Genomic DNA, 23611 nt, shown 5'->3' with positions numbered 1-23611 from the left:
GGCTACACGAGTCCCCGCTGCCTTTGTCTGCTGAAACCCGAGTCGCTGTGGTTTTGCTGAGTGCGGTGGTTTGCTGTGATGCCTGCCCACCTCCCGCTCCAGCACCGTGTCAGCCTGTAATCTGTCCGTCCCTGAGCAGCTCCGCAGGTGCTGGAGCCGTGCTGTGTGGTCTGGGACCTGCTCCTGTCCCTTCTGGGGCCGGTCAGGTGTTCCAGGAGAAGCCCCATCCTGAACCTTGCTGCTCTGATGTGGGAGTGGGAGGAGGTGCCCATGAGGTGCCCAGGATGGGGCTGCATCCCTCTGGTAGTGCTGCGTGCTGCCTTCTGCTTTGTTGCCACCTGCCTGGTAGCCCTGCTTATCCCCAAGTCCTGCCTGCTCCATGTCCCCCTGCTTGCTGCCATCATGTGCCCCCAACCTCAGCAGCAACCTTCCCCTTTCTGCCTCAGAGTTAAGTTGTGCTTCCCACCCCCTACAGTGCCCGCCACCAAGCTGAGCACCATGACTCGTCCCAGTGCTGGGCCCTGCCAGTGCAAATACGACCTGATGGTCTTCTTTGAGATCTGCGAGCTGGAGGCCAATGGCGAGTAAGTCCTGGGCAGAGGGGAGAGGGAGGCAGCATGGTGGTTGGCACCTCTGGAGAAGCACGATGGGCTTGGGAACGTGAGCAGAGCTGTGTCCCACCACTGTTCTCTCTTCCAGCTACATCCCAGCTGTGGTGGACCACCGTGGGGGCATGCCGTGCCATGGGACCTTCCTCCTCCACCAGGTACTCCCTGCCCAGTACCCAAAGCCCTGCTCCTGCTCCGCTGCCCGGGAGTTGTGTTAATCACCACCCTATCCTCTCTGCCCTTGGCGTTTTCAGGGCATCCAAAGGAGAATCACCGTCACCCTGGTGCATGAAACAGGCAGCCTGATCCGCTGGAAGGAAGTGCGGGAGCTGGTTGTGGGTAAGCAAAACCAAGACAGGGTTGCAAGGAGATCCTCCCAACCTCCCCACCTGCACAGACATTTCTAGAGGCTTTTGTGCTGCTTTTTCCCATCCCATTCACTGTTCACCTGCTATCATGCTTGCAGTAGCAGAGAGGTGACTGACCTGTGGGTGCCAACAGTGGGACATGGGGGTGCACACCATCCCCAGGGACACTGACAGGAGACCTGAGTGGCTTCCTTTGCTTTGTTTGCAGGTCGGATCCGGAACACTCCAGAAGCTGATGAGTCTCTTATTGACCCCAACATCCTCTCCCTGAACATCCTGTCCTCAGGCTACATCCACCCTTCGCAGGATGACCGGTGCGTACCAATGCTTCTCTTGCACTTCCCCTGGTTGCAGCGTTGGGGAGAACAGGGAGCTGGTCGTGTTCAGTGGCAGTGACAGGACGCTGTGCTGTCCTTGTCACCAACTCGGTCCCGTGTCATGGCTAACTGGCTGGAAATGCCGCTTCATGCTCATGGCTGATCCCAGTGTGTCCGGGGCCGTGGGGGACACAAGGTCCCTCACACCTGTCCTGAGGGCTGTCCCCGCACTGCGGCTGTGATGTGGCCACACCGAGTGGTTGGAGCGTGTGAGTGTGGGGCACTGTGACAGTGGGGACAAGAGTGCAACCGTTTGTTGGTGGCACAGGGAACAAATGATGGGGCTGATGCTGAGCTTTGAGTGCTATAGGAGCACACTGGATGGCAGTGGGACTGTCTTTCCTTTTGCTTTTCTCCTACCCACTGCAGCCTGTCCCCAGGCCGGTGTGTCAGTTGCAGAGCCCTGCCTGTGAGGTGCCAACCCTGCAGTGCTGCTGGGGCAGCTCCCGGCCACACCGCATCCCGCTGCCAGCAGGCAGGGAGCACCTGGGCATGGGCTGTGTGTGAAGGTGCCAGACATTGTCACAGCCACCGGGACAGCAGTGAGGCCAGGCAGGAGGCTGATGGCCTCAGAGCGGCGAGGAGGGTTCATACTTACAGAGCTGTGATGGTTTGTGCCGCGCGGCTGAGGCTTATGGGAGCCACATGGATGTTATACCCAGGCACACAGGCTTGTGGGACCGTGTTGACGTGCATCAGCTGCTGCTCTGGTCCAAGCTGCAGCCAGATCCGATCTCAGCAGCCCCAGTGTAGCCTGGTGGAGGGGAACACAGCTCCCGCCTTCCCCATGCACTGGGTGCCCACCACCCCCTGGGGTGCCGTGGTAGGGGCAGCGGGCTCTGGATGGCACAGTGGGAGCACAGAGCACACTGGCTCCCAGCAGGACACCGAGGGGCCGCTGCAGCAACCCCGCGCTTCCATCCCGCCGTGTCCCGCATGCTTCGACCCCAGCCGCCTGCCGGGACCTGAGGCCAAGGATGGCAGCAGGCTGAGCGGTGTCTGCCTTCGCTCTCCTCCCGGGCTGCTTCCGCTCCCTGCTTTGCAATCGTCCGCCCCGCCACCTCCATCTCCGACAGCAGCCCTGGCTCTGCCCTGCTCCTGCAGCCTTTTGGACCTTCCAGGGCAGCCGCCGGGACCCCGCTGCCCCCAGGCAGCCCTGGGGCGTAGTGCCCAAGGCCCTTCCTTGCTTCCCTCCCAAACCGCTGCTGCCGCTGCCCATCTGAGCCCACACTAACCATGTGATTGTTTTGTGTTTTCGCAGGCAGTTTCTTGATTCGGATATGCCTAGGTATTATTTGTTTCCATTGTTTTATTTTTTTCCACTCTCTCCACTCTCTCCCCTCTCTCCCCGCACCTCAGCACTCTCAGTCCCGCTGCCGGCAGCACTTGGGTCTCCAGCCCCCTACTCCACGTCCCCCTCCTCTCCCCACATCCTGGGCACCTCTCTCTCACGCTGCCCTTCCCTGCGGGTTCTGCTGTTTGTTTGGATCGTGCTCTCGCTCCTCCTCGCTCTCGCTGGCCTGCGCTCCCATCGCCCCATTTTTCTTTGCTTCTTGACTTTTCACACTGCTGCTCTCTGGCATCCAGCTCTTGGCACGCAGCCCCTGCCCCAGCCCCATGCGGGGAGGGCACGGCGTGGCAGGCAGTGTGGGGATGTGTGCTGGATGTACGCACACCCTGCAGCCAGGTGCAGCCCTCCTGCAGGTGTAGATGTGATGTATACATGGCAAAGTTGGATGCAGCAGGGATGGGGTCTGCCAAGACCCAGTGGGGCTCTGGGCTCACTGCAGCAGCTGGAGGCTGATCCTGCTCAGGGAACACTGAGGACAGCTGTCTGTCTGTCTGTCTGGCAGGGGTGCTTGGGGATCTCCTCATTGCCTTAATGCAGGCAACTTTCAGGCCCTGGGAGCACAGAGGCTGCTCTGAGATCGTTGGAGAGGTCCTGCAGCGAGGGTAGAATTAAGGGAGGAAGGTGTGGAGCTGCAGAGGGCTTGCTGCAACATCCATAAAGCGATAAACCTTGGGATGCTCTCCCTGAGCAATCTTTCACCCCTGATGTGGGGGTCAGGGAAATGTGAGCGGTGATGCAGAGCTTGGTGGCACAAGAAGCAGCCACTGCGGAGCAAGGAACAGCCACCACGCCTGCTGGGGAATTCCCTTTGGGCACAGCTCCATCTGCAGTGCGGGTGCTGAGATGGGCTCTGATGGTTGTTGAGCTCCACTGTGCTCCCCCCAGCCCCCGGAGCAGCCCCAGAGCAGACCGTCGTGCCACCCTGCTCCTCCTGGCACCATGGTTGGCCCCGTCCTGGGCAACGGTTGCCACAGGGCACACGATGGCTCCTTCCAGATGATGCTTTCTGACGTTTTGTTTTTCTGTGTGTGTACGTGTGTGTGTTTGTCCTGGGTTGCCTTCCACTTATAGCATTTCATTCGGAAATGACACTAGGTATTTTGCGTGCACATGCTCGGAATGGTCCCTCCCGCTTCTCTCTCTTTCTCCTTTGCCTCGTTCCTTCACTTTTTGCTCTTCTTTCCCCTCTCCCTTACTCTCCTCTTCTCTTATATCCTCCCTTGGGAGCTCTCTCTTCTCAAGTGCTCTGTCTGAAAAGCGATCCTTCGCTTTGACTCTGTCTCACGTGGTTTTCACATAGGCAACACCTCTGAGAGCGTGACTCGCTGCTCTCCATCGTGGTGCCCCAGGCAGGGGTGATGGCTGTGCACCCATGGGTGCAGCCAAAGCCCCCCATGCTGGGAGGGCTGCTCTTCTCCCTGCCCTGATGTGACTCAGTTCTGGCTGCCTGCACATGGCTGTGGCCAAGCTGTGGCTGCCTGGGGGTGCTCACAAAGGGGTCAGGGTGGCCCTGGGTGCATTGTGAATGTGGGTGCCCTGGCAGTGGGGAGGTAATGCTGGGGTTCCCCATGCTCTTGACTCAGAGCTGCTTTCTGCTTCCCCCTTCCCCTTACTGTACTGTCCAGACCCCAAAGTGCAACCACTGCTCTGCTCTGCACTGTCCTTTATGGGGTCCCACTGGTGCTCAACCCCCAGCTCCTGCCTGGACTCCCCAGTGCACAGTGTGGAGATGGAAAGCACAGAATGAGGCAGCAGGCAGGGACAGAGGGCAGTGGCCAAGGAACAGGGGGGACAGTCCCACGGGCTCCAAATCCTGATCCCTATCTCCTGCTGGGGACTTTGCTGTTAGGGGCTGTCCCTCTGTGCTGAGCATCCTCTCTCCTACCTACTCTGGCTGTCGTCACCTGAATGGTGACAGCTGCTCCCAGGGTGTGATGGGTGGCAGGGTGCTGGCCTGGGTGTGCTGGAGGTGGCAGCTCACCTCGTGCTCTGGGGACACGTTCCCTCCTCTGTCCTTTTGTCCCGCATTCCCTGCCTTGCCTTGCACTCAGCTGAGCCCCTTGCTCCCGAACCGCTGTGCACACTTCAAGGGCACCCGTCTCCCTCCTGCTGCACCCATTCCGCCTCGGCTTTGCCTTGAGCCTGCATCCCTCAGAGTGGCTGCCCCCAGATGTCCCATGCATGCCCATGTATCCTTGCAGGCCTGCTGCAGCGCTGCAGAGGGAGGGAGGGAAGGAGGTGTCTCCTTGCTGTCTGCCTGGGATTTCAGGGGGATTGTTTCACTGTCTCTGCTCTGTCTTGGCAGGACTTTCTACCAGTTTGAGACAGCGTGGGACAGCTCCATGCACAACTCACTGCTGCTCAATCGTGTCACCCCGTACCGGGAGAAAATCTACATCACCCTCTCCGCCTACATCGAGGCAAGGACCACATTGTGCTATTATAACACAAACGGGTGTTCCCTCACCATTGTGCTTTTCCCAGTGGAGTTAATGGGGAAAGGCAGGGGCTCCTGCAGCCCTTCCTGCCTGCCATGGGCTGCAGGGCACAGGGGTGCTCCCTGTATAACCCATGCACCCCCTGACACAGCCCCTCTGCTCTCCTCTCTCCCCACCCTGTTGCAGATGGAGAACTGCACCCAGCCCGCCGTCATCACCAAAGATTTCTGCATGGTTTTCTATTCCCGAGATGCCAAGCTCCCCGCCTCCCGCTCCATCCGCAACCTCTTTGGCAGCGGCAGCCTGCGGGCTTCAGAGAGGTACCAACATCCTCCTGGTTTTGGGAAGGGAGGAGAGGGGAGAAGCGATGCTTCCAGCACCCAGTGCTGCCCTGGAGTGTGGGGGAAAACCTCAGAGTATGGGACAGAATCAGGTGACATCTCCTTTTGCTTACAGCAACCGTGTGACGGGTGTTTACGAGCTGAGCCTGTGCCGCGTGGCAGATGCCGGCAGTCCAGGTGGGTGCCCTGCATGTTCACTGCAGGGCTGTGGTGTGAGTGATTCTATGAGTGCCTGAGCCATGTGCCCATCCTCTGAGCCATGTGTCTGTCCCCTGAGCCATGTGTCTGTCCCCAAAGGCATGCAGAGGCGACGCCGGCGCGTGCTGGACACCTCCGTAGCCTATGTGCGGGGAGAAGAGAACCTGGCTGGCTGGCGGCCCCGCAGCGACAGCCTCATCCTTGACCATCAGTGGGAGCTGGAGAAACTCAGCCTCCTGCAAGAAGTAAGCAGTTGGGCTGGGAAGAGCTTCTCGGGGTTGAAATGGCACACTTTGCAACAGTGGGTGCCAAAACACACCCGGGATTCCCAGCCCTCCTGGCTTTGTGTCATGGGGCTCTGTTCCTGCTGTACCGATGCTAGCCAGGTGCCTGCAGACTCAAAGCTAATAAGCAGCTGGGTTAATGGGGTGTGGGAAGCGCATCCCCCAAAAGATGCCTCCAAGCTGGGTAGGGGGAAGCCTGGAGCTGAGCAGGGCTGCCCTCATCCAGGTGGAGAAAACTAGGCACTACCTGCTGCTGCGTGAGAAGCTGGAGACAACCCAGCGGCTGGGCCTGGAGACCCTGTCCCCGTGCTCCAGCGAGGACTCTGAGTCCCGAAGCACCTCCTGTGTCTCCTCCCCACTCTCAGCTGATGGGGCCCAAGAAGGACGGACCTCTCCTCCTGAAACCCCCAGTGAGAGGCAGAAGGAGCTGGCTGTGAAGGTACCATCCTGGAGCCAGAAGGGCTTCCCAGGGGGGAGGGCATGGTGGTAGCGACACGGTGGGGAAGGCGGTGGGGTGGAAGAAGAAGCCTCTTACACCATCATCCTCACCTGCTTGCAGTGCCTGCGCCTGCTCACGCACACCTTCAACCGCGAGTACAGCCACAGCCATGTCTGCATCAGTGCCAGCGAGAGCAAGGTACCGGGCCGGTGACAGAAACTTGGGGTCTGCAGGGCTGGTGATGGCTGGGAGGGACGCGTGGGGACCGGGGCTTGCAGGGCAGGGGTGGGTCTGCGGGTGGCCCTGCTGCCACCCTCTGCTCGCCTGGCTGCTCCCAGAGTACCCATATGCACGTTCCTCTCCCTGCCCCGGCCAGAGCTGTGCCCGGCTTCGGGCAGAGACTCCAGTCCACACCTCCGCTCCTCCACAGCTGTCTGAAATGTCTGTGACCCTGATGAGAGACCCCTCCATGTCAGCTCTCGGGGTCACCACCCTCACCCCCTCCTCAACCTGCCCGTCGCTGGTGGAAGGACGCTACAACACCATGGAAGTCAGGTATGAAGGTGGCCAGGATATCGGGTTGAGTCCCCAGTGTTCACTGAGCGGAATGGCAGTAGTGCTCTGGCATGGTCCCACCTGATGGGTGCTCTTCATCCTCCTCCAACACCATCCTTTTTTCTCCTCTCAGAACCCCACAGGTCTCCTCCAGGGTGGAGAGTCCTGACCTGGAGCCTGTGGTGGAAGGAGAGCAGAAGAAGTCCCCAGCCCGCCGGCCTGAGGATGAGAAGGAGCCTCAGCGGCAGCTGGTGCCTGACATACAAGAGATCCGAGTCAGGTAGGAGCCACTGGGGAGGCCAGGAGGGGACCCCTAAAGGGACAGAGGGGGCAACCAGTGGCTTGGGGGAGAAAGGTGACAGTGCTCCACTGCAGCCACCTCCTTGCAGCCCATGTCCCAACCCGATCCAACCCTCTCTGTCCCCCTGCAGCCCCATCGTCTCCAAAAAGGGCTACCTGCACTTCCTGGAGCCCCACACCAATGGGTGGGTGAAGCGTTTTGTGGTGGTCAGGCGCCCGTACGTCTACATCTACAACTCAGACAAGGACTCAGTGGAGAGGGCCATACTCAACCTCTCCAAGGCCCAAGTGGAGTACAGTGAGGACCAGCAGGCCATGCTGAAGGTGGGTGCCAGCCTCACATGGGGTGCCTCAACACCCTGGGGCAAGGTGCTGACCCCAAGCTCTCCCCTAGCAGACCCCCAACACGTTTGCGGTGTGCACGGAGCACCGGGGCATCCTGCTGCAGGCAAGCAGTGACAAGGACATGCACGACTGGCTCTATGCCTTCAACCCCCTCCTGGCTGGGTCCATAAGGTACGGAGTGGGTGACAGAAGGGGCGTGCTTTGGTGAATGGGCAGTAGGAAGGGGTGGGGAGGTCACCAGCGGCTGAGCGCTATCCCTGGGCTGCAAGCTGCTGTCCTTCTTGGCCAGACATGGGGAGTGCCTGCTGAGCCAGGCTGGGATGGAAAGGGCTCCAAGCTGACAGAGTCTGGGTTGTGTTAATTATGATTTCAGCTCTACCACTTTATAGCTGTAAGGAGTTACTCCTCCCCACTTAACCAAAGGCCAGGTTGTGGCTGGTGCAGGGACCGAGCTCAAAGCAGCAGCCACGTGCAGCACACTGAGCCTTTGCTCTTCTCGAGAACAACTCGAGAAGTTCTTGAGATCCTCTTGAATTGCAAAAGGGGAATTTGAACCAATGCACAGAGATTTGTGAGCCCTGGCTAAGGAGAACTGTTAACCCCATGCCCCTCTGGCTCCAACTGGAGTCAAGAACCAGCCTGCCCCCAAGATACCCTTTCCTCATCTCTGACTTCTTTTGTCTCTTGGTTTCCAATTCAGATCCAAGCTGTCCAGAAGGAGAACAGCCCAGATGAGAATCTAACCTGAAAACCACCCTCCACCTCATCCGTCTGCCAACAGGATCAAGATAGCAGATTCTGTCTCAAGAGTCCCCATGTTAACATCCGATCTCTCACACCATCTGCTGCCCCAGCTGCCTGCTCCATGGAAGGATCCGTCTCGATCTACACCTTCACGGGGGAAACTCATTTCTGTTCGTAGCTGCAAACGCCCGGTCCCACCTGGGCAGGATTTCTCGTGTGCATGTGATCTTCTGCCCGTCCCCCCCAGGGGTGGCCTTCGTGTCACACAACCTGTAACGCTCCAGAAAGGTTCCTTTCGGAGAGGAGGGAGCAAGGAGGGTAGATCCGGTTAAAAGCTGGTCTTTGATCTACAGAGGTAGCAGTGTTGTAAAGCTCAGAGATGAGAAATCAGGAGGAATTGCTTCCACGTGAAGGGAAAGTGGTAGTTTAGGTACGGGGATCTCCTAATTTATTGTTTCTACAAAAGATGGCAGGGCAAAATCAGGTGTCGGTAGTTCAAGATTATATTTATAAAGTATTTATTTCTATTTACATCACAAAAACCCATACACTGGGTCCTGGCCCCCGAACAATGCCTCCCCTGAGCCGGGGAGAGGCTTGGCAGCGGGCTGGTGCCAAGGCCACCGCAGCCCCTCTCCCAGAGACACCTTGCTGGGAGAAGGGACCAGACACGGTGACTGCGGTGCGCTCACCCTCTCTCCCCATCCTTCCCTCAACCTTCTGCTTTGCCCCCCAGCGCTTAAACTACTTTTCCCAGAAGCGGTGACCAGACGAGGCACCACGTCTTCCCAAGCGAGGCAATTCCTCCCTGCCCCATCTACCTCTGATGGGGGACACAAGCTGTTTTGGGTGGCCAGGGCACCCACATGCACATGGATGAGCCAGCTGCCTGAGCCCTGTGGGATGGTTGAGCCTCACTGAGATCAAGTGCATTTGGGCTCCTTTTTCTGTCCGGTGCCTGAAATGCAGCCCACGTTGGCTGTCCCCATGCTGCCCCCGGGGCCTCCTACCAAACAGCTGGGGAGGTCGGCATCGCCGTGGGGGGAGCATGGCGGCTGGGCAGGCTGCTCCCAAAGCCGGCTGACAATGTTCCCCAGGAGCTGGGATTTGGAGCAGCCATCCCAGCCCCACGGCTCCTCACCGCCCTCGCCCCCAAAGGCTCCGCTGTCCCCTCCTGCAGGAAGAACAGGGCTGAGGCAGGTGGTCGGGCAGTGCAGAGACCAGCGTTGTGGTGGGGATGGTGGGGAGCAGAGAGGCCGGGGCTTCTTACTTTCATAGCTGACGTATTCGTTCCCCACTCTCCCTGTTCCAGAAGTGCAATCCCACCTTCCTCCCCTCGCCTCCATAGATGAGTCAGTCTATGGCTGCAGCACAGCCGTGCCGGCGGGGCTCCCCACTGCCTCCTCCTCCCCAGCGAATCCCCCAGCCATTCTCTCACGTCCCTCCTCTCATCTGTTCGTTGGTCGTTTCGCCGAGCGCGGGTGCTTCACTTCAGGGCTTCCCGATGGTGGCCCATGCAGCTCCGGGCAGGAAGGCGGGCGCCTTCCCCCGCACATCCCCGGGCCCTGCTGGGCCTCGCTTCGCTGTCACGCATTCACAGCCAACCTTAATTTGCACAGCACGGCCACACCTCGGCCCCGCCACCGCACGTCCCACAAGGACACACAGGCCGGGGGTGGCCGGGCGCGTCGCTCCCCGTTCAGCTGCTTTCCCCGTGTTAGGATCCCAGTTTGGCCCAACTCCTGCCTGGGGGCGAGAGGTTCCTCCGGGCTGAAGGCAGCTCCCGGCGGAGACCTTCCGACAGGGCCGGCCCGGTGTCTGCCAGCAACCAGACACCACGCTGGCGGCCATAGGGGCCGTGGGCCCGGCTCCGAGGCGTGCCTGAGGCCAACCAACCTGCAGAGCGCGCCGCGGGGCCGCCCTTGAGGCCTTTGAGGCCCGTTTCAGCCCCGCGTCCTCTCGGCCCCACGCGGGACCGCAGCCGTCCCCGCTCCCGCTCCTGCGCCCCCTCCTCCCCGTGTTGGAGCTTCGGGCCCCGGCCGCCTGCCCCGCGCGCGCCAGGCTTGTTCGGTTCTGAAATAAATGTGGCATTGACGCAGCCGCCTCGAGCCGCGCTTTAATGGGGGCGTCGGGGGCACCGGGCACGTGGGGGCACCGGGCACGTGTGGCGGTGGGAGCGGTGCGTTCCCTCCCGCCGCCGCCAGGGGGCGCTTCCTCATCCCTCCAAAGCCGGGCACGCGGCTGGCGCCCTGCCGCCCCATTGGCGAGAGCGGTGTTGATTGGCAGCGCCGTCCCGCTCAGCGATTGGTGAACGCGCAGCTACGTCACCGCCCCTCGGCGGCGTGTCGATAATCTTCGGAGCGCTTCCGCCGCCGCCGCGCCGCTCTCGCTCCGGCTTCCGGCCTAACCGCGGCCTCCTATTGGCCGTCGTGCCGCAACGCCCCGCCCCTCGGGCCAGATTGGCAGGGGCGGGGCGGGGCGGCGGGGCGGGCGGCGTTGTGCCGGGCGCGGTGGATGGACCTGTTCGGGGACCTGCCCGAGCCCGGCGGCTCGGCACACGGTGAGGGGGCGGGGGGAGCCCGCGGGGGGCTTCGGGGCCGCTCCGGGCTGGGGGCGGACACCGGGGTCTTCCCGGCGGCGGGAGGACGGAGCGTTCGGCGGCGCGGCCTGGAGGCCGCCTCAGCGCGGGGCTGTGAGGGCTGGTGCCTGTGCCGCCCCTCCGCGGCCGGCCCTGCCTCGTGTGCCGCCTCTGGTGCCGAGCCTCGGACGGTGTCTTGCAGGGAAGGAGGCCCAGGGGCAGCTTCGGCTCTTCGACGACCTCCCGCCGGCCGGCAGCGCTGACACAGGTAGGGCCCCGCCGTGCCCTGTGCCGTGTGAGCTGCGCCCCCCGGCAGGCGTCGGGCTGGAGCGTGGGCCTGAGGCCTCCGAGCGGTGGTTGACGTGCCTTCGGTCAGCCGCCGTTGTGTAGCTTGTGTACATTATGCGGGCCGTGCAAAGCTCTGTGCCCCTGCAGTGCCAGAGGTGCTCGCTTTTTGCCTTTCTGTTGTGCTGCAGGAAAAGGAAGCTCTTTCCTCTTCGATGATCTCCCGCCAGCCAGCAGCAGTGATGCAGGTAAGCAGCTGTGTTGGCTCTGCTGGCCTGACCTTAACAGCTGCTTCAGAACCAAACTGCTGGTCGGCAGGGCTCCGTGTATGGTTGCTGACTGCTGGAAGGGGACGGTATCATATGGGAGCAGGAAAAGGTTCTGATGCTACTGTTTGTAATTGACAGTTCTAACTTGTGCCCTGTGTTCTGAAGTCCATAATGAATACGCTGTGCACCTTCAAAGTAATAATGCGTGCTTCCTTGTGTTGTTGTGGCCACAACTCCACAGACACAAATAGTAATTAAAACCATGCCAGGCTCTGATCTGGAATGTTAACTGTCTGAACGTTTGACTGCAATAGAGACTAGAAGCTAGGAAATGGTTTGTGGCCTGGGAAGAGTCAGGTGCCCTCTAGCTGTACATGGCTGTACTGTGGCTGAGGGAGGGCCATGTGATTCAAGGTGACCACATCTGTGTGTGCTGGGCTAGATAGGGATGTGGGCTGCTGTCACTTAATGCTGCGTGAGTCTGTGCTCCTGAGCGTGCTTCAGTGCAGGATGTCTTACTGCTGAAGTCCTGCAAATAAAGCCAAGCTGGGAGTCTTCACCTGCCTGCTTTTATTCTCTTTCAGCCTCCAGCGCTCCTGAGCAGGTGTCAGCAGGGAGCGATGCAAAAGGAGAGAAAAGGAAGTCCTTGGAGGAGGAAGAGAAGAATGGCAGGGAAGAACTTGTGGAAAAGAAAGTTTGTAAAGGTTTTCAGACAGTTTGAAAACAAATGTACTCAATTTGTACTCTTGACATTTTGCTGAGGAGGTCCAGGCTAAAGCTGAGCCTCGGTTCTTCAGTCTGCTGGCATTTTCAACTTCTCGTGGGGAGCAGACTGCAGTGGAAGGAGCCCCTCAAACTCTTTGGCATTCTGCCTCCCTCACATGGGCCTCCTTACCAGCCTGCTGAAGTGGCAGGAGCTGGGCAGTGTGAGTGCCTTGGCATCTGCAGAGTAAGGGGTTGTGCTGCCAGCAGGGGAACTGGGTGTGAAGCCTCTGGAAGGCTTGACCTGCACCAGTTTCTTTTGCCAGATCCACAAATCTCCCTTGAGTGGCTGCTGAGAAAGCCAGAGAGAGAGAGAGAGAGAGGGTTATTTGTATTGACATATAATACATTTGACTTCAGTGCAAGTTCCCATGTGTTATGTGCAGCTTTGGGAAACCAGATGTATTCGGTGAAAAGGAAATTACATATTCTGGAAACAGCAGACTTTGGTTTCCTGCTCTCACCCATTCTTTAAGGCTAAGATTTCTTTAATCTTCTGTTTCAGCTGTGCCATTCATTCTCACACCCCCCGCCTTCCATTTCACAAGGGCTTTCTGTGATGCCCAGCAGTACTGCTTGTGTACAGCTGTCCCCCAAAACAGTGCAGGCTGCTTTTGTAGCTGCTGACCTCGTGTTACAAAATGCACTGTGCTCAGCAGAAGGTGCCAGATGGGCTGCTGCAAAGCAAGGGCCACATTTTGCTGTGCTTTTGTGACAGATGAAAAGTGACCATCCGTGTGAGCTGAGGCAATGAGGGAGTTTGATTGCCGTGTGTCTGTTTGTCTCCTTTAGGGTCAGTGGGCATTCTTGGATTGAAGGGCTACGTGGCAGAGAGGAAAGGTGAAAGAGAAGACATGCAGGATGCACATGTCATCTTAAATGATATCACTGAGGAGTGCCAGCCTCTGCCCTCCCAAGTGTAAGTGAGCCCTGACCTCCAAAGCTGGGGAATAAAACTATGGATGGCAGCCAGGTGTGGAGGTGAAGGAGCTCCAGCTTGCCTCGGCAAAGCCTGTGTTGTGTGTTGCTTTAAGCAGCTGATGCTCCTGCTTGCAGGCTGCTTCATGATGTGTCTTTTGGGCTCATTATTGGGAAATCTGGAGTTAATCGTTAGCCCTGTTCCTGAGCACGTCACAGGATTAGGTTATATATAAATACCTTCCAGTGGTACTCGGTGAATTTAGTCACTGACTTCACAAGGACTGTGAGGGCCTAATAACGCTGGTTATTGAGTTTCTCTTACCCTCGTTGAAGCATAGATGTTTCGAGACGCTGATTTTAACTGCAAGCAATTAGTCCTTGCCTTGGGGTTATTACAGAGTGTGAAAGAAATCCTTATCTGTGGCAACAGAGTGCCTGAAGAGAGAGCAAATGTTAGAACTCTCTCACCTGAAAAGCTTATTTATCTTGGGAAGTAAGATATAAATGTGTATATATGTATATTTTCATGTTTAAAAGAGTGCTTTCATGTGTTGTCCTGATGCTGTGTTTCGCTTCTGAACTCATGTCCTGAGAGCTTTGTTTGATGAAGGATCCAAGCTTCCTGTCTGTAGTGCAGTTGCAGCAAACTTAGGCCGTGCAAGGAACTGTAGGATTGCTCAGGCTGATGTTGGTGTGGTGCTGCAGGGTTGCAGCGCCTGCTAGGTGAAGCGTTTAGCTGCTTTTATGCCTAGTTGTAGTCTATACATTCTATTATACTTCTCATTTTCTACAGAGAAGGCTGTTACAAGGAAGTATTCAGTGCTTATGTGTGTAAACCATGAAAATCCTGGACTGCATGAGCTTTCCATCTTGTTACCTCCGCTTGTGCCTTAGAGTGCAGCATTTCTTATACTGGCTGAGGTGGGGCAGGAACAAATGTATTTAGTCCCTCCCTCTAGCTGACAGCCCTTCTTGTTCCCTCCCAGCACACGTGTCTCATACTTCGCTGTTTTTGATGGCCATGGGGGAGTCCGAGCCTCAAAGTTTGCAGCACAGAATCTGCACCTCAACCTGATCAAGAAATTTCCGAAAGGTGAGAGGGTGGAGGGAGGGCCGTAGGCCAGTGGTCACCTTTTATACTGTGAAGTTGTGGCTGCTGCTTAAGGGAATGGATTTGCTGCTGTGTAGTTGTGCAGTTTCCATTCCTTATTCCAAATGGGCTTGTGTGCACAGAGACCACACCATCTCCTGGGGAAAAGAATTGGAAGCCTTTTTTGGAATGAAAGTGCAAGCAGCCAATATTGAACCACTAACTGAGCCTGGGATGTTCTATTGCCAGGCTTGGCAGTGCTGCTTTGTGAGGAAAGGAAGAGTAAAAATAACCTCTCTGGAGGAGGGGGGGGTTTATCGTAAGTTCGACATACATTTTATCAGGCTGACTTTGGTAGCGTGAGCCTGGGATGTGCCTCAGCTGCTGTGTGCAGGATCTGCCCGATGTGCTGCCATCCATTCTGCGTGATGGGAGGGATGGGTTGGATATGTTTGAACTGGAGCTCAGTTGCTGATTTCTCTGTCTGGCAGGTGAGGTGGTCAGTGTGGAGAAAACCGTGAAGAGATGCCTTTTGGACACCTTCAAACATACAGATGAAGAGTTTTTAAAGCAGGCATCCAGTCAGTAAGTGTTAATGCTTCCTGTGAGGAAGCCTTGAGTCGTGTCTTGGTGAAACACCAAGTACAGCTGTGTGCCAGGCTGTGCCTTCCTGCTTGAGCTCAGTCACAGCATGTTCTAGTCTTACCCTGCAGCAAGCAGCCTGCCAGGACCCTTTGGGCTAAAATACCTGCTAATGGCAAAGAAAGGAGCCAAAACATAACCAAGAATCCACTGTGCACCTACCAGAGCATCCTGCTTGCCTTCTTTTTGAAGACTTAACATGCTGCTGAAGTGATGCATCCCATACTGTGTGAGCTAGGAGGTCTTGCTGGGTTTTTTGTTCCCCTATCTCTAATTTCTATAACAAAACTGAAAAGCAGATACTTTGTGGGTGAAATGCCAGCCTGTCTCCCTGCTGGCTCTCGAGTGCGAACGCTTTTGTCTTCTTCTGTCTCTGCTGGACTGACACACCAGCTGTGGTTTGTGAGGGTACCAACTGGTAAGAAAAAGACTGTATTTCAGACACAGCCCTTCACACTTCTTGTCTGCTTCCTAATGGCGCTTCTGACACAGCTGGAGCAACTTTTGCATCTGAGATTTGCCCTGCAAACTTTAAGTAAATTACAAATTGGCTGTTTCTTAACAGACAATAAGAAGTTTCCTTGAGTCTTTTGCGAGGGTGTCATTCCCAAAGCAGTCTGGTCAGAAACATGATAAAGCCACTGCAAAGAATTGCTGTGTGTTCCTTCAAATCAGGAAAAAATGGCTAAAATACATCTAGAAATCAGTCTCTCAAATCTAATTTCAGTAAAGAGTGGTGTCCAAGCTGGGCTTTGTTATGAGAAAGACTCAAGTGGCAGCTGTCATCTAATAAACACTTCTCAGCTTACCTGGAGCTCCAGGGATACGAGCTTAACTGCAGCAAGTGAACTATCAGGGGTGTGACCAAGCAATTGGAGTTACTGCTGAGGTGAAGGTGAGGATTGAAGTGGGCAGGAAGAGTATGGTGAGAAAAGGGAAGGAAAGGCAAAAGGATTATAACTCAGTTGCAGCCCTGGCCATCCTGCTTTTGTTTTTTGTTTTGACTTGGCTGCCTGCAGGTGTGACTTACTGCGGGCTTGCTGGCTGCTGAATGTCACTGTGTGACGGTTCCTCAAGTCCCCAGGAGCACTCCGTCAGCAACTTCTCAACAGCTTTCCTCCTTGGTAACCTCACTGTTGTTTCCTCAGAAAGCCTGCGTGGAAGGATGGCTCCACAGCTACGTGTGTCCTGGCTGTTGACAATACTCTTTACATCGCCAACCTCGGAGACAGCCGGGTAAGCAGAATAGAGATGCCCACTGTTGAAGTCTTGACTCCTCTGCAAGCTTGCTAGCTCTGCAGGGTGAGTTCTGTTGCCTGTATTATTTGCAGGCAAGTGCTGTGGGGAAATACTGCAATCCTTTTGTACTCTGTTGCAGAGATCACAGTTACCTTTTAACGTTTAAGTTGGCTTTTCTTTTATGTATGTAGTAAGCCTCAAGTGCAAGCTTTAAAGCTCTCAGGAAGTTCTTGCCAAGGTTTTGGTATTTACTCACAAGGGTCTTTTGTCAGCACAGGCGATTCTGTGTCGGTACAATGAAGAGAGCCAGAAGCATGCGGCCTTAAGCCTCAGCAAGGAGCACAACCCCACCCAATATGAGGAACGTATGAGGATACAGAAAGCGGGGGGAAATGTCAGGTAAGTGTCTGAAGGTGGTGAGTGAGCAAAGCGAAATGCTGGCTCAACTCTGGATGTAGAGTTTCTGGAGCTTAGCGTGCCTGCTAGTGAGAGCCTAGCGGTAATTTCATTGCCATGTGTGCTGGTTTCCCTTGGACTTAAAATGGTGACAGTGTTGTGCTGCAAAGGCAGGAACTTGTCCCTAACTGAAAGCCTGATGGCATAACATCAGCATAGACGTGCTTAAACTTGAGCTGCAGAACTTGGCTTGACTGTTAAACTGCACTTGCTGCACACTGTGGCACTGGGCAGAGTTCACTTGCTACTTGCAGCACCAGCTCTCCTTCCTCATCTGACAAGAGGGGAGAGTGGTCAAGAGGGCACAGTGTCTGTCCTCATGGCTGTGCTTCTAAGTGCTAGCAGCTGAACCAATGTGCAGGGCTGGTTGTCCTGAATGGCAGAGCACAGCCTGTGAATACTCCTGGATGTTGACAGGAGTTGGCATAACTCTTGCTTCCCTGGCTTGCTAGGCTGAACAGGACTTGAGTTAGAGCAGGGAGAGAGAAAACAGCCTTGAATTCTCCTGACTTCATTTCTTCCTTCCCCTCTCCATTTGCTTGTGTGAAAGACTGGGAAACATGCAGAATAGAGTAGAGGCCTGAAAGGCAAAAGATTTGAACTTTCAGGGGAAGTGGGTTTGGTTTTGTGTGAGGCAGCTGGGTGGAAAAGAGCAAGATGTGTGTATGTAAAGGAGACTCAGCATTTTTTCTCCTCGTGCAGGGATGGAAGAGTGCTGGGAGTGCTGGAGGTTTCCCGCTCCATTGGGGATGGCCAGTACAAGCGCTGTGGTGTAATCTCTGTGCCAGATATCAAACGCTGCCAGCTCACACACAATGACAGGTAAATCATGCCTGCTCACGAGGAGGCTGCTGTGTCCTGGCTCTGCTCAGCAGCAATGCAGGCTGCTGCCAGAGCTAAGGTACCTGAGGCTAATCACCCAGAATTAAAGGATGCCTCTTGCTGCTGATATCCCTCTGCTCCTGTTCCTTACCAGTACAGTGGGGCAATGCTGCTGTCTCACTCTGCCAAGACACTGAAGGCTCTTGTTGGAGAAACCAGCTTCCCAGTGGTTGATAACACACAGGCCTTATCCTTTGTGCTCTAAGCTGATGCACCTGTCTTTAAGCAGGTGGTTAAGGCTTGAATCCTTGGATTTGGTGCCCAAATGCCATTGCATTCAGCTCTGATTTTTGAAGATTTGAGATAATTTTCCAGCAAGTGATTGATGATGATAAATTACACTCAGGTCAGTACAGCCCTGAGTGCTCTCAGAGGCAAGTGGGTGACCCCATGCTCCTGCTTCTGGTGGGATTAGAGTTCCATAGCAAGCAACCTACTAAAACGTTTTAAGGGATATTCTGAACATCAGAGTCTGAAACTGCCTTCAAAGATGTGCATTGCTGTGGCAGAGGGGATATTGTTTTCTGTTTGGTGACTGTCTGGGGCTCCTGGTTAGTGCAAACCCCTGTGCAGGAGAGGGAGCATGCGGCAAGCTGTTTCCTTCTCCCCACTGGGAGCTGAGAGATAGATAGCTCTCCTCCCATGGGGTTTTGCATCCCTTGTGTTTACACCAGGAGCACGGCATTGTAAAGGGCTGCACTTAAGATATTAAGCTGTGTTGCTCTGTTTCCTTGCACTTGGCTGCTTAGCAGGGAAAACATGCGAATGAAAGGATCTGGGAGCTGTTCCTAGAGAAACAGAGCAGCTCCCCAGCAAGGGATAGGGGCATAGTAGCATAGTATATGGCCTTGCTTAATAGTGTGTGTCAGCCTCCCAGGATGTGCAGATGTAGGTCTGACACGGCTCATCTGACTCTTAGCTTGGGCTCTGAACTGCCTCAGCTCCCTGAGTGCCTGGTGGTGAGAGGCCTCCTGGTGCCTCAGAGGGGTTTTCAGATGAGCTTTTGCACATTGTGCCTTTGCATTGAAGCATGGATACTCATTACAAGAAAGGAGAATTGCAGAGGGATGTGGCTTTAGCTGGGGAGTCAAAGCTTCATCCTCATAACCTGTCTGACTTCCAGGTTCATCCTGATAGCGTGTGACGGCCTCTTTAAAGTCTTTACGCCAGAAGAAGCTGTGAACTTCATTGTGTCCTGCCTGGAGGTGAGGAGGAGGCTGGGCTACTCGTGCATTCATTTGTCAGAGCAGGAGCTGTGAAATCATATGTGACTCGCTCCCTCCAGGCTAATTAGCTGAACAATGAGCAGGTGGTGCAGAAACGTACTTCTGCCAAGGGCTGCTCTCTATTGGTGCCTGTCCTTATTTATTTTGCTTCCCTGTGCTCAGAAATAACCACGTGCCTGCGCTGCTGTGCTTTACTGGGCCGATCAGTGTTGTCTTTTCCTTATCCCAATAGGATAAGAACATCCAGAAAAGAGAAGGGAAGCAGGAAGCAGATGCTAGATATGAAGCTGCCTGTAACAGACTGGCCAACAAGGCAGTGCAGCGAGGGTCGGCGGACAACGTGACGGTCATGGTGGTCCGGATAGAGCACTGAGAGATGAGGAGCAGCAGCGAGGCCTCCATCTGATGTAAAGATGGGACAAGTTGGTGTGGGTGCGTGCGCGGTGGGGGGAGGGCCCTGCTGCATGCTTCTCAGTGTAAATAAAGGTTTTTTCTAATAGTTTTAGTTCACTTGGCTAGCAGTGTTTTCTAAGCAGTTACCACGGTGGATCAGCTTGTGGGTGGGGGAGTTTTGTGTCCTGTTCACCCTCACCCCCTTGGATGTCCTGACAAACCGAATAAATCCATTTGGTAGAGGTGCTGGTGAGAGCAGCCATCTTTGTGCACAAACTGCCACCTGTTCAAATGCTGCAGCTTTGCTGTTTGTTTCCTCGAGCTCTGTGTGACACTGAGGGGAAGCTCCGAGCACCAGGGCCTTGGTGGGGCCTCGTGGTTGGGCTCTGTGTTCACGACCTGCTGCTGCGGGGAAGGAAATAGTTTGGTTCTGGAGCATGAAGTGCTCCAAGTGGCCCTGGGAGGGCAGCAGGGGTCCTGCTCCCACGCATGGTGTACCTCACCAGCCCTGTAGGTGGCCCTGATTGACGCAGGGATCCCCTATCCAGACAGACAGGCGGGCCACAGAGCTCCTTGTTGTGCACTTTTAATGGGTCAAACATCATAACAGCACTATGGAACAACTTGATCTAACAGTACCAGCATCCCAAGAGCAGAGTGCTGGAGGCTGCATTGGCCTCTGAGAAGGTATGGCTTCATGCTCATCCTGACCTGGGGCTGCAGGCATCAGAGCTGGGAAAGGGCTGACAAAGTGCCAGCTTGGGTTGCCATTATGGGACCGTGTCCCTTGGGTGCTTGGTTGTGTGCATGCTGTGTTGCTGTGCAAGGGGAAGCTGACACTGAGCAGCTTTAGCACTGGGGAGGTTTGCCCTGCTTCCCCTGGCCCTCTAGATCCCAAAGCCATGGGGAAAGAGGGCTGGTGGGAGAGCAAGCAGCTTTGAAATACCCCGAAAGCTTTGGGCTTTCAGGAGGTGAGGAAAGCATTCTGCTTTGGTTTTCTTTTTATTAATTAAAAAAAAAAAGGCTGAGGTGTTGGTGCCTGTGGTGGGGTTAGGGATGTGAGGTGAGAGACGGAACACAAGCAGCTCACTGCCTGGCTGGGGCTGAGTCTGCCTGCACCTGGGTCGCTGCTGTCAGCTCTGCTATCACTCCTGGTCCCCTGGGAAAGCCTCAGTCCACTTGGAGGTGTCCATGAAGATGGAGGAGGAGCTGTGGAAGAGCCAGAGGCAGGGCAGCGAGCCTTCCCACACCCAGCGGTCCTTGGCGCAGTCGTACACCTCCATCTCCACCCGGTAATCCCCATCCATGCCCTTCCAGTGGCCGCCGGTGACGAAGAGCCGATCTCCCAGCGGCACCATCCCGCCGTTCTCATGCAACGTGTGCAGGAGCTGCACCTGCACCAAGGAAAGGGCAAGTGTTGGGGTCCTGCTGCCCACCACGGCTTTAGCAGCATCCATGCTTTGGGCTCATGTAGTGCACTGTGGGGATGGAGCGGTTGAGGGACTGTGCAGGGGGCTTTCATGCTGGTGGCACTGGGGAAAGCGAGGGTGATCTCTGCTTAAAGCTGTAACTCCATGTGGACGCTGTGCTCCTGGAGCATGCCACTACCTTCTGCCAGATGTTGGCCTCTGGGTCGTAGACGTGGACCTTCTTGGTGTTGTCCCCGATGAGGTAGATGAGGCCGTGCAGCGTGGCACAGCGCGGGGCCGAGAGGTACTTGGGGATGAATGGGGACGTGATCACGCTCCATGCATCTGCAAGGGGCAGCCGTCAGTGGGCAGGCAGGGAGCAGCCCCAGGTATTCAGGGGAGGTGGAAAGGAGGTAGATTGGCACCCACGCTGCCCAGCCAAGGCAGCGCCACAGCCCAGGGGTTTGCTACAGAGCTCCACTGGGGATGCCCCTGGGGTTTGGTGGGCGCTCACCTCGCACAGGGTTGTAGCACTGCAGGGTGAGCGCGTTGTACTTGACGGCGCAGGAGCCCACCAGGTACAGCTTACCCAGGCAGCCAGCAGCAGCAAAGTTGCTGACATATTTGAGGGCCGGGCTGATGGCTGCCCAGCTCTGGTTGTAGGGGTCATAGCGCTCCACCTCCACCACTTCCACTGTTGTCCCTGCAGGGCAATGGCACGCTGCAGCCCTCTGTGCTGTGCCACACCGCCCGCCTGACCCCAGTGTCACCTTACCCCCGAGGACGTAGATCTCTCCGTTGAGGACGGCGCTGGTGTGGTTGGTCCGCGCTCGCAGCATGGAGGCGATGGCTGTCCAGACACCGTCCTTGGGGCAGAAGCGCCAGGCCTGCGTTGTTGACCACGTGTCATTCCGGGACCCCCGGGAACCACCTACAGGAACAGGCCAGGCCCTGAGGTCAGCTTCTGCTCAGATAGGGGTTCCCTGTCCCTGGGGAAACCCCCAGCCCAGCACCTACCAGTGACATAGACGTCATTGTTCAGTGCCACCAGAGAGAAGCCCCACTTGTTGTAGTCAGGAAAGTCAGGTAGAGCCATCCACCGCCCTGCAAGGCAGCAGAGCCACGCTGTCACCCTGCCTGTGGACTGGGGACACCCCATCTGCACCGTCAGGGGTGGGGACAGCAGTTCAGGGTGGCACTTTCTGCCGGCCCCGTTTCATTCTTCCTTCAGCCCATGTCCCCACGGTGCCGCGTGGTTTGAGAGCGGCTTTTCTCCATCCCATCCCATGGGGGAGGAGCCGGGGGATGACGAACACACCATGGTGGGCACTTACGTGTTTTGGGGTTGTAGAAGGCGAAGTTCCTGGGGGCAGCTGGAGTTTCCAGCCCCCCCTCCTCATCCTCGCTCTCCTCCAGCACGCGGCCACCCACCACCACCAGCACCTCCTCCAGTTTCTGTGGCTGGGCTGCCTTTGGTGGAGTGGGGACGGTGCCGGCGGCACCAAGCGTGGCACGGGAGCGGGCAACCAGAGCCTGGCTGGCAGCTGAGTCACGGACGAGGGGTTCAGTGGCGAGCAGGTTCTGCAGGTAGTGGTCAGGCAGCGAGACCAGGCGGGCCAGCTCCAGCAGCTCAGGCAGGAACTGGGCCCTCTGCCCCGGGTCGTAGCGCACCCAGCGCAGCACGGCTTCGGCCACGCTTTGTTCCTCCTGCACCTGCAGCTGCTCGTTGGAGAGGTAGACGGCCAACCTCTCCTTGGAGAGCTGGAGGAACTCCTCCTGCTGAGAAACAGCCTCAAAGTTCTCCTGCAAGAAGGACCAGGCCTTGGAGGACACCTCGGGGCAGCCGTGGCTCTCGCCGAACTCACAGATCCCCAGGCAGTTGGTGGCATCCATCTGCTGCCGCAGGTAGCGGCTGCACACCTGCTGGATGGTGGGGAAGTGCAGCTGGCTGGAGGTGCGCATCAGCCCCTCCACGTTGCCCTGGTTGACGGTCACCTTCCCCGTGTAGGCAAAGTCCAGCAGCGTCTCCAGCGCTCCGGGGTCCACCTCCTTCAGCTCCACGCGTGCGGCGATGCTCTCGGCAAAGTCCCCGGAGAACATGGCGTGGAAGTAGTGGCTGCAGAGCGCCAGCACACCACGATGGCAGGGGAACTCCCGCCCGCCAGCCAGCAGCGTCACGTCCGACAGCTTGGGGTGGGCGCGCAGCCGCTGCAGCCCCTCCAGCATGTCCTGCGCGTGTGACGGCAGGCAGAAGTCAAAGTCGTCCACGTTGCGCACCATGGTGCCGGGTTTGGGGGCTGGGGTGGCCGTGGGACCCCGCAGCGGGAAGGAGCCCGGGCTGAGCGTGGAGAGGCTGTCCCTGCAGGGAGATGGTAAGACGGGCCCTTCCTCGCATCGCCGTGTGATGTACGGCACCAGCTGGGGCCAGGGAAGGGATTTCACACAGCCCGGCGGCTGCGCCTTCCCCACCCTGAGCCGTAGGGCTGAGCTGCCCTCCCGGAGCTGCCACATATTTCTGGGGGGCAGTTCGCAGTGATCCAGGAGGGCGGTTTTAGGACTGGGATCACGTTGGCCCCCCGAAGCTCAGACCGTTTGCCCTGCCACACCAAGGCGATGCACATGGAGATGACCCCATCCCCCCCTTGGCACAGCTCAGCCTGAGCATCTTGTGTGTGGGGTGTGGATGTGTGGGTGCTCACCGGGAAGGGGCAGACTCATCCCCCCACCCCACCCCACCCCCCACATGCAGTGCTCAGCCCCCAGCCCTGCTGGGCCCCATTCCTGCCCCACTCCTACCTGGGCTGTGCCCCGCTCAGAGCTCGCTGCGTCCCATGCAGCAGGGAGGGCAGTGGTGGGGGCACGGGGGGGACACGCGGGGTGGTGGTGGGGGCTGAGCCAGGGGGATATTTTTAGCCGGGGCGGGGACAGTGCTCTTAAAGGCACCGCTGGGGCAGAGCTGCCTGCTGCCACCCCGGGGCGCCCAAGGGTGCAGAGGGGGAAATCACCTCCTGGGGTACCGGGAGCACCATGCTGCTGTGTGTGCCTGGGAGGGGACAGACCCCCGGGCTGTTGAAGCACACTGCTGTGTCCCATTCCCCTGCCTGGGGCCAG

General features: G+C 57.1%; 3 protein-coding genes across 35 annotated transcripts in view; 2 read left to right on the top strand and 1 right to left on the bottom strand.

Moving 5' to 3' along the window:
* The window catches only part of KIF1A (kinesin family member 1A), a 32017-nt gene extending 21571 nt beyond the window's left edge, over positions 1–10446 (top strand). For 9 of the 33 annotated variants that reach the window (XM_072344718.1, XM_072344720.1, XM_072344703.1 and 6 more), the window contains 15 exons: positions 476–584; positions 700–766; positions 863–947; positions 1185–1290; positions 5010–5124; positions 5329–5462; positions 5599–5660; positions 5781–5926; positions 6192–6404; positions 6525–6602; positions 6835–6959; positions 7093–7239; positions 7391–7583; positions 7657–7775; positions 8305–10446. In XM_072344718.1, coding sequence (XP_072200819.1) covers positions 476–584; positions 700–766; positions 863–947; positions 1185–1290; positions 5010–5124; positions 5329–5462; positions 5599–5660; positions 5781–5926; positions 6192–6404; positions 6525–6602; positions 6835–6959; positions 7093–7239; positions 7391–7583; positions 7657–7775; positions 8305–8347 — 1742 coding nt within the window. In that variant the 3' untranslated portion in view covers positions 8348–10446. Of the gene's footprint in view, positions 1–475; positions 585–699; positions 767–862; positions 948–1184; positions 1291–2614; positions 2642–3775; positions 3800–5009; positions 5125–5328; positions 5463–5598; positions 5661–5780; positions 5927–6191; positions 6405–6524; positions 6603–6780; positions 6960–7092; positions 7240–7390; positions 7584–7653; positions 7776–8304 lie in introns of all 33 variants that reach the window. The other 24 variants (XM_072344710.1, XM_072344699.1, XM_072344698.1 and 21 more) reach the window with 8 other exon arrangements.
* Positions 10447–10754: 308 nt separating this feature from the next.
* Positions 10755–19208, top strand: ILKAP (ILK associated serine/threonine phosphatase). Its single transcript, XM_072344294.1, has 12 exons — positions 10755–10908; positions 11129–11194; positions 11403–11459; positions 12065–12184; positions 13035–13161; positions 14150–14256; positions 14745–14838; positions 16044–16131; positions 16412–16533; positions 17293–17412; positions 18596–18677; positions 18931–19208. Exons 1-12 carry the CDS (start codon positions 10863–10865, stop codon positions 19069–19071), a joined length of 1170 nt encoding a protein of 389 aa, XP_072200395.1. The 5' UTR covers positions 10755–10862; the 3' UTR covers positions 19072–19208.
* Positions 19209–20236: 1028 nt separating this feature from the next.
* KLHL30 (kelch like family member 30) lies at positions 20237–23336 on the bottom strand. Its single transcript, XM_072344652.1, has 7 exons — positions 23297–23336; positions 21835–22859; positions 21518–21604; positions 21276–21431; positions 21015–21203; positions 20700–20845; positions 20237–20485 (listed from the first exon to the last, which is right to left on the bottom strand). The coding sequence occupies exons 2-7, from the start codon at positions 22778–22780 to the stop codon at positions 20237–20239; spliced, it is 1773 nt and encodes a 590-aa protein (XP_072200753.1). The 5' UTR covers positions 22781–22859; positions 23297–23336.
* Positions 23337–23611: the final 275 nt, after the last annotated feature.

This window comes from Excalfactoria chinensis, chromosome 9 (genome assembly GCF_039878825.1).
Source record: "Excalfactoria chinensis isolate bCotChi1 chromosome 9, bCotChi1.hap2, whole genome shotgun sequence".
In the NCBI taxonomy this organism is placed as follows: domain Eukaryota; kingdom Metazoa; phylum Chordata; class Aves; order Galliformes; family Phasianidae; genus Excalfactoria; species Excalfactoria chinensis.
The sequence above is the reverse complement of the archived record's forward strand: the minus strand, read 5'-3'. Positions and strand labels throughout refer to the sequence as shown.

What these genes read in the sequence shown, in the direction of transcription:
- ILKAP (XM_072344294.1), top strand. Translation starts at nt 10,863, where the DNA reads ATGGACCTGTTCGGGGACCTGCCCGAGCCCGGCGGCTCGGCACACG. An exon ending in GGAAAAGAAAGTTTGTAAAG is followed by an intron (nt 12,185 to 13,034) that starts GTTTTCAGACAG and finishes TGTCTCCTTTAG; the next exon opens with GGTCAGTGGGCATTCTTGGA. An exon ending in TTAAAGCAGGCATCCAGTCA is followed by an intron (nt 14,839 to 16,043) that starts GTAAGTGTTAAT and finishes TTGTTTCCTCAG; the next exon opens with AAAGCCTGCGTGGAAGGATG.
- KLHL30 (XM_072344652.1), bottom strand. Translation starts at nt 22,780, where the DNA reads ATGGTGCGCAACGTGGACGACTTTGACTTCTGCCTGCCGTCACACGCG. An exon ending in CAATGACGTCTATGTCACTG is followed by an intron (nt 21,432 to 21,517) that starts GTAGGTGCTGGG and finishes CTGTTCCTGTAG; the next exon opens with GTGGTTCCCGGGGGTCCCGG. An exon ending in AGGCCAACATCTGGCAGAAG is followed by an intron (nt 20,486 to 20,699) that starts GTAGTGGCATGC and finishes TCCTTGGTGCAG; the next exon opens with GTGCAGCTCCTGCACACGTT.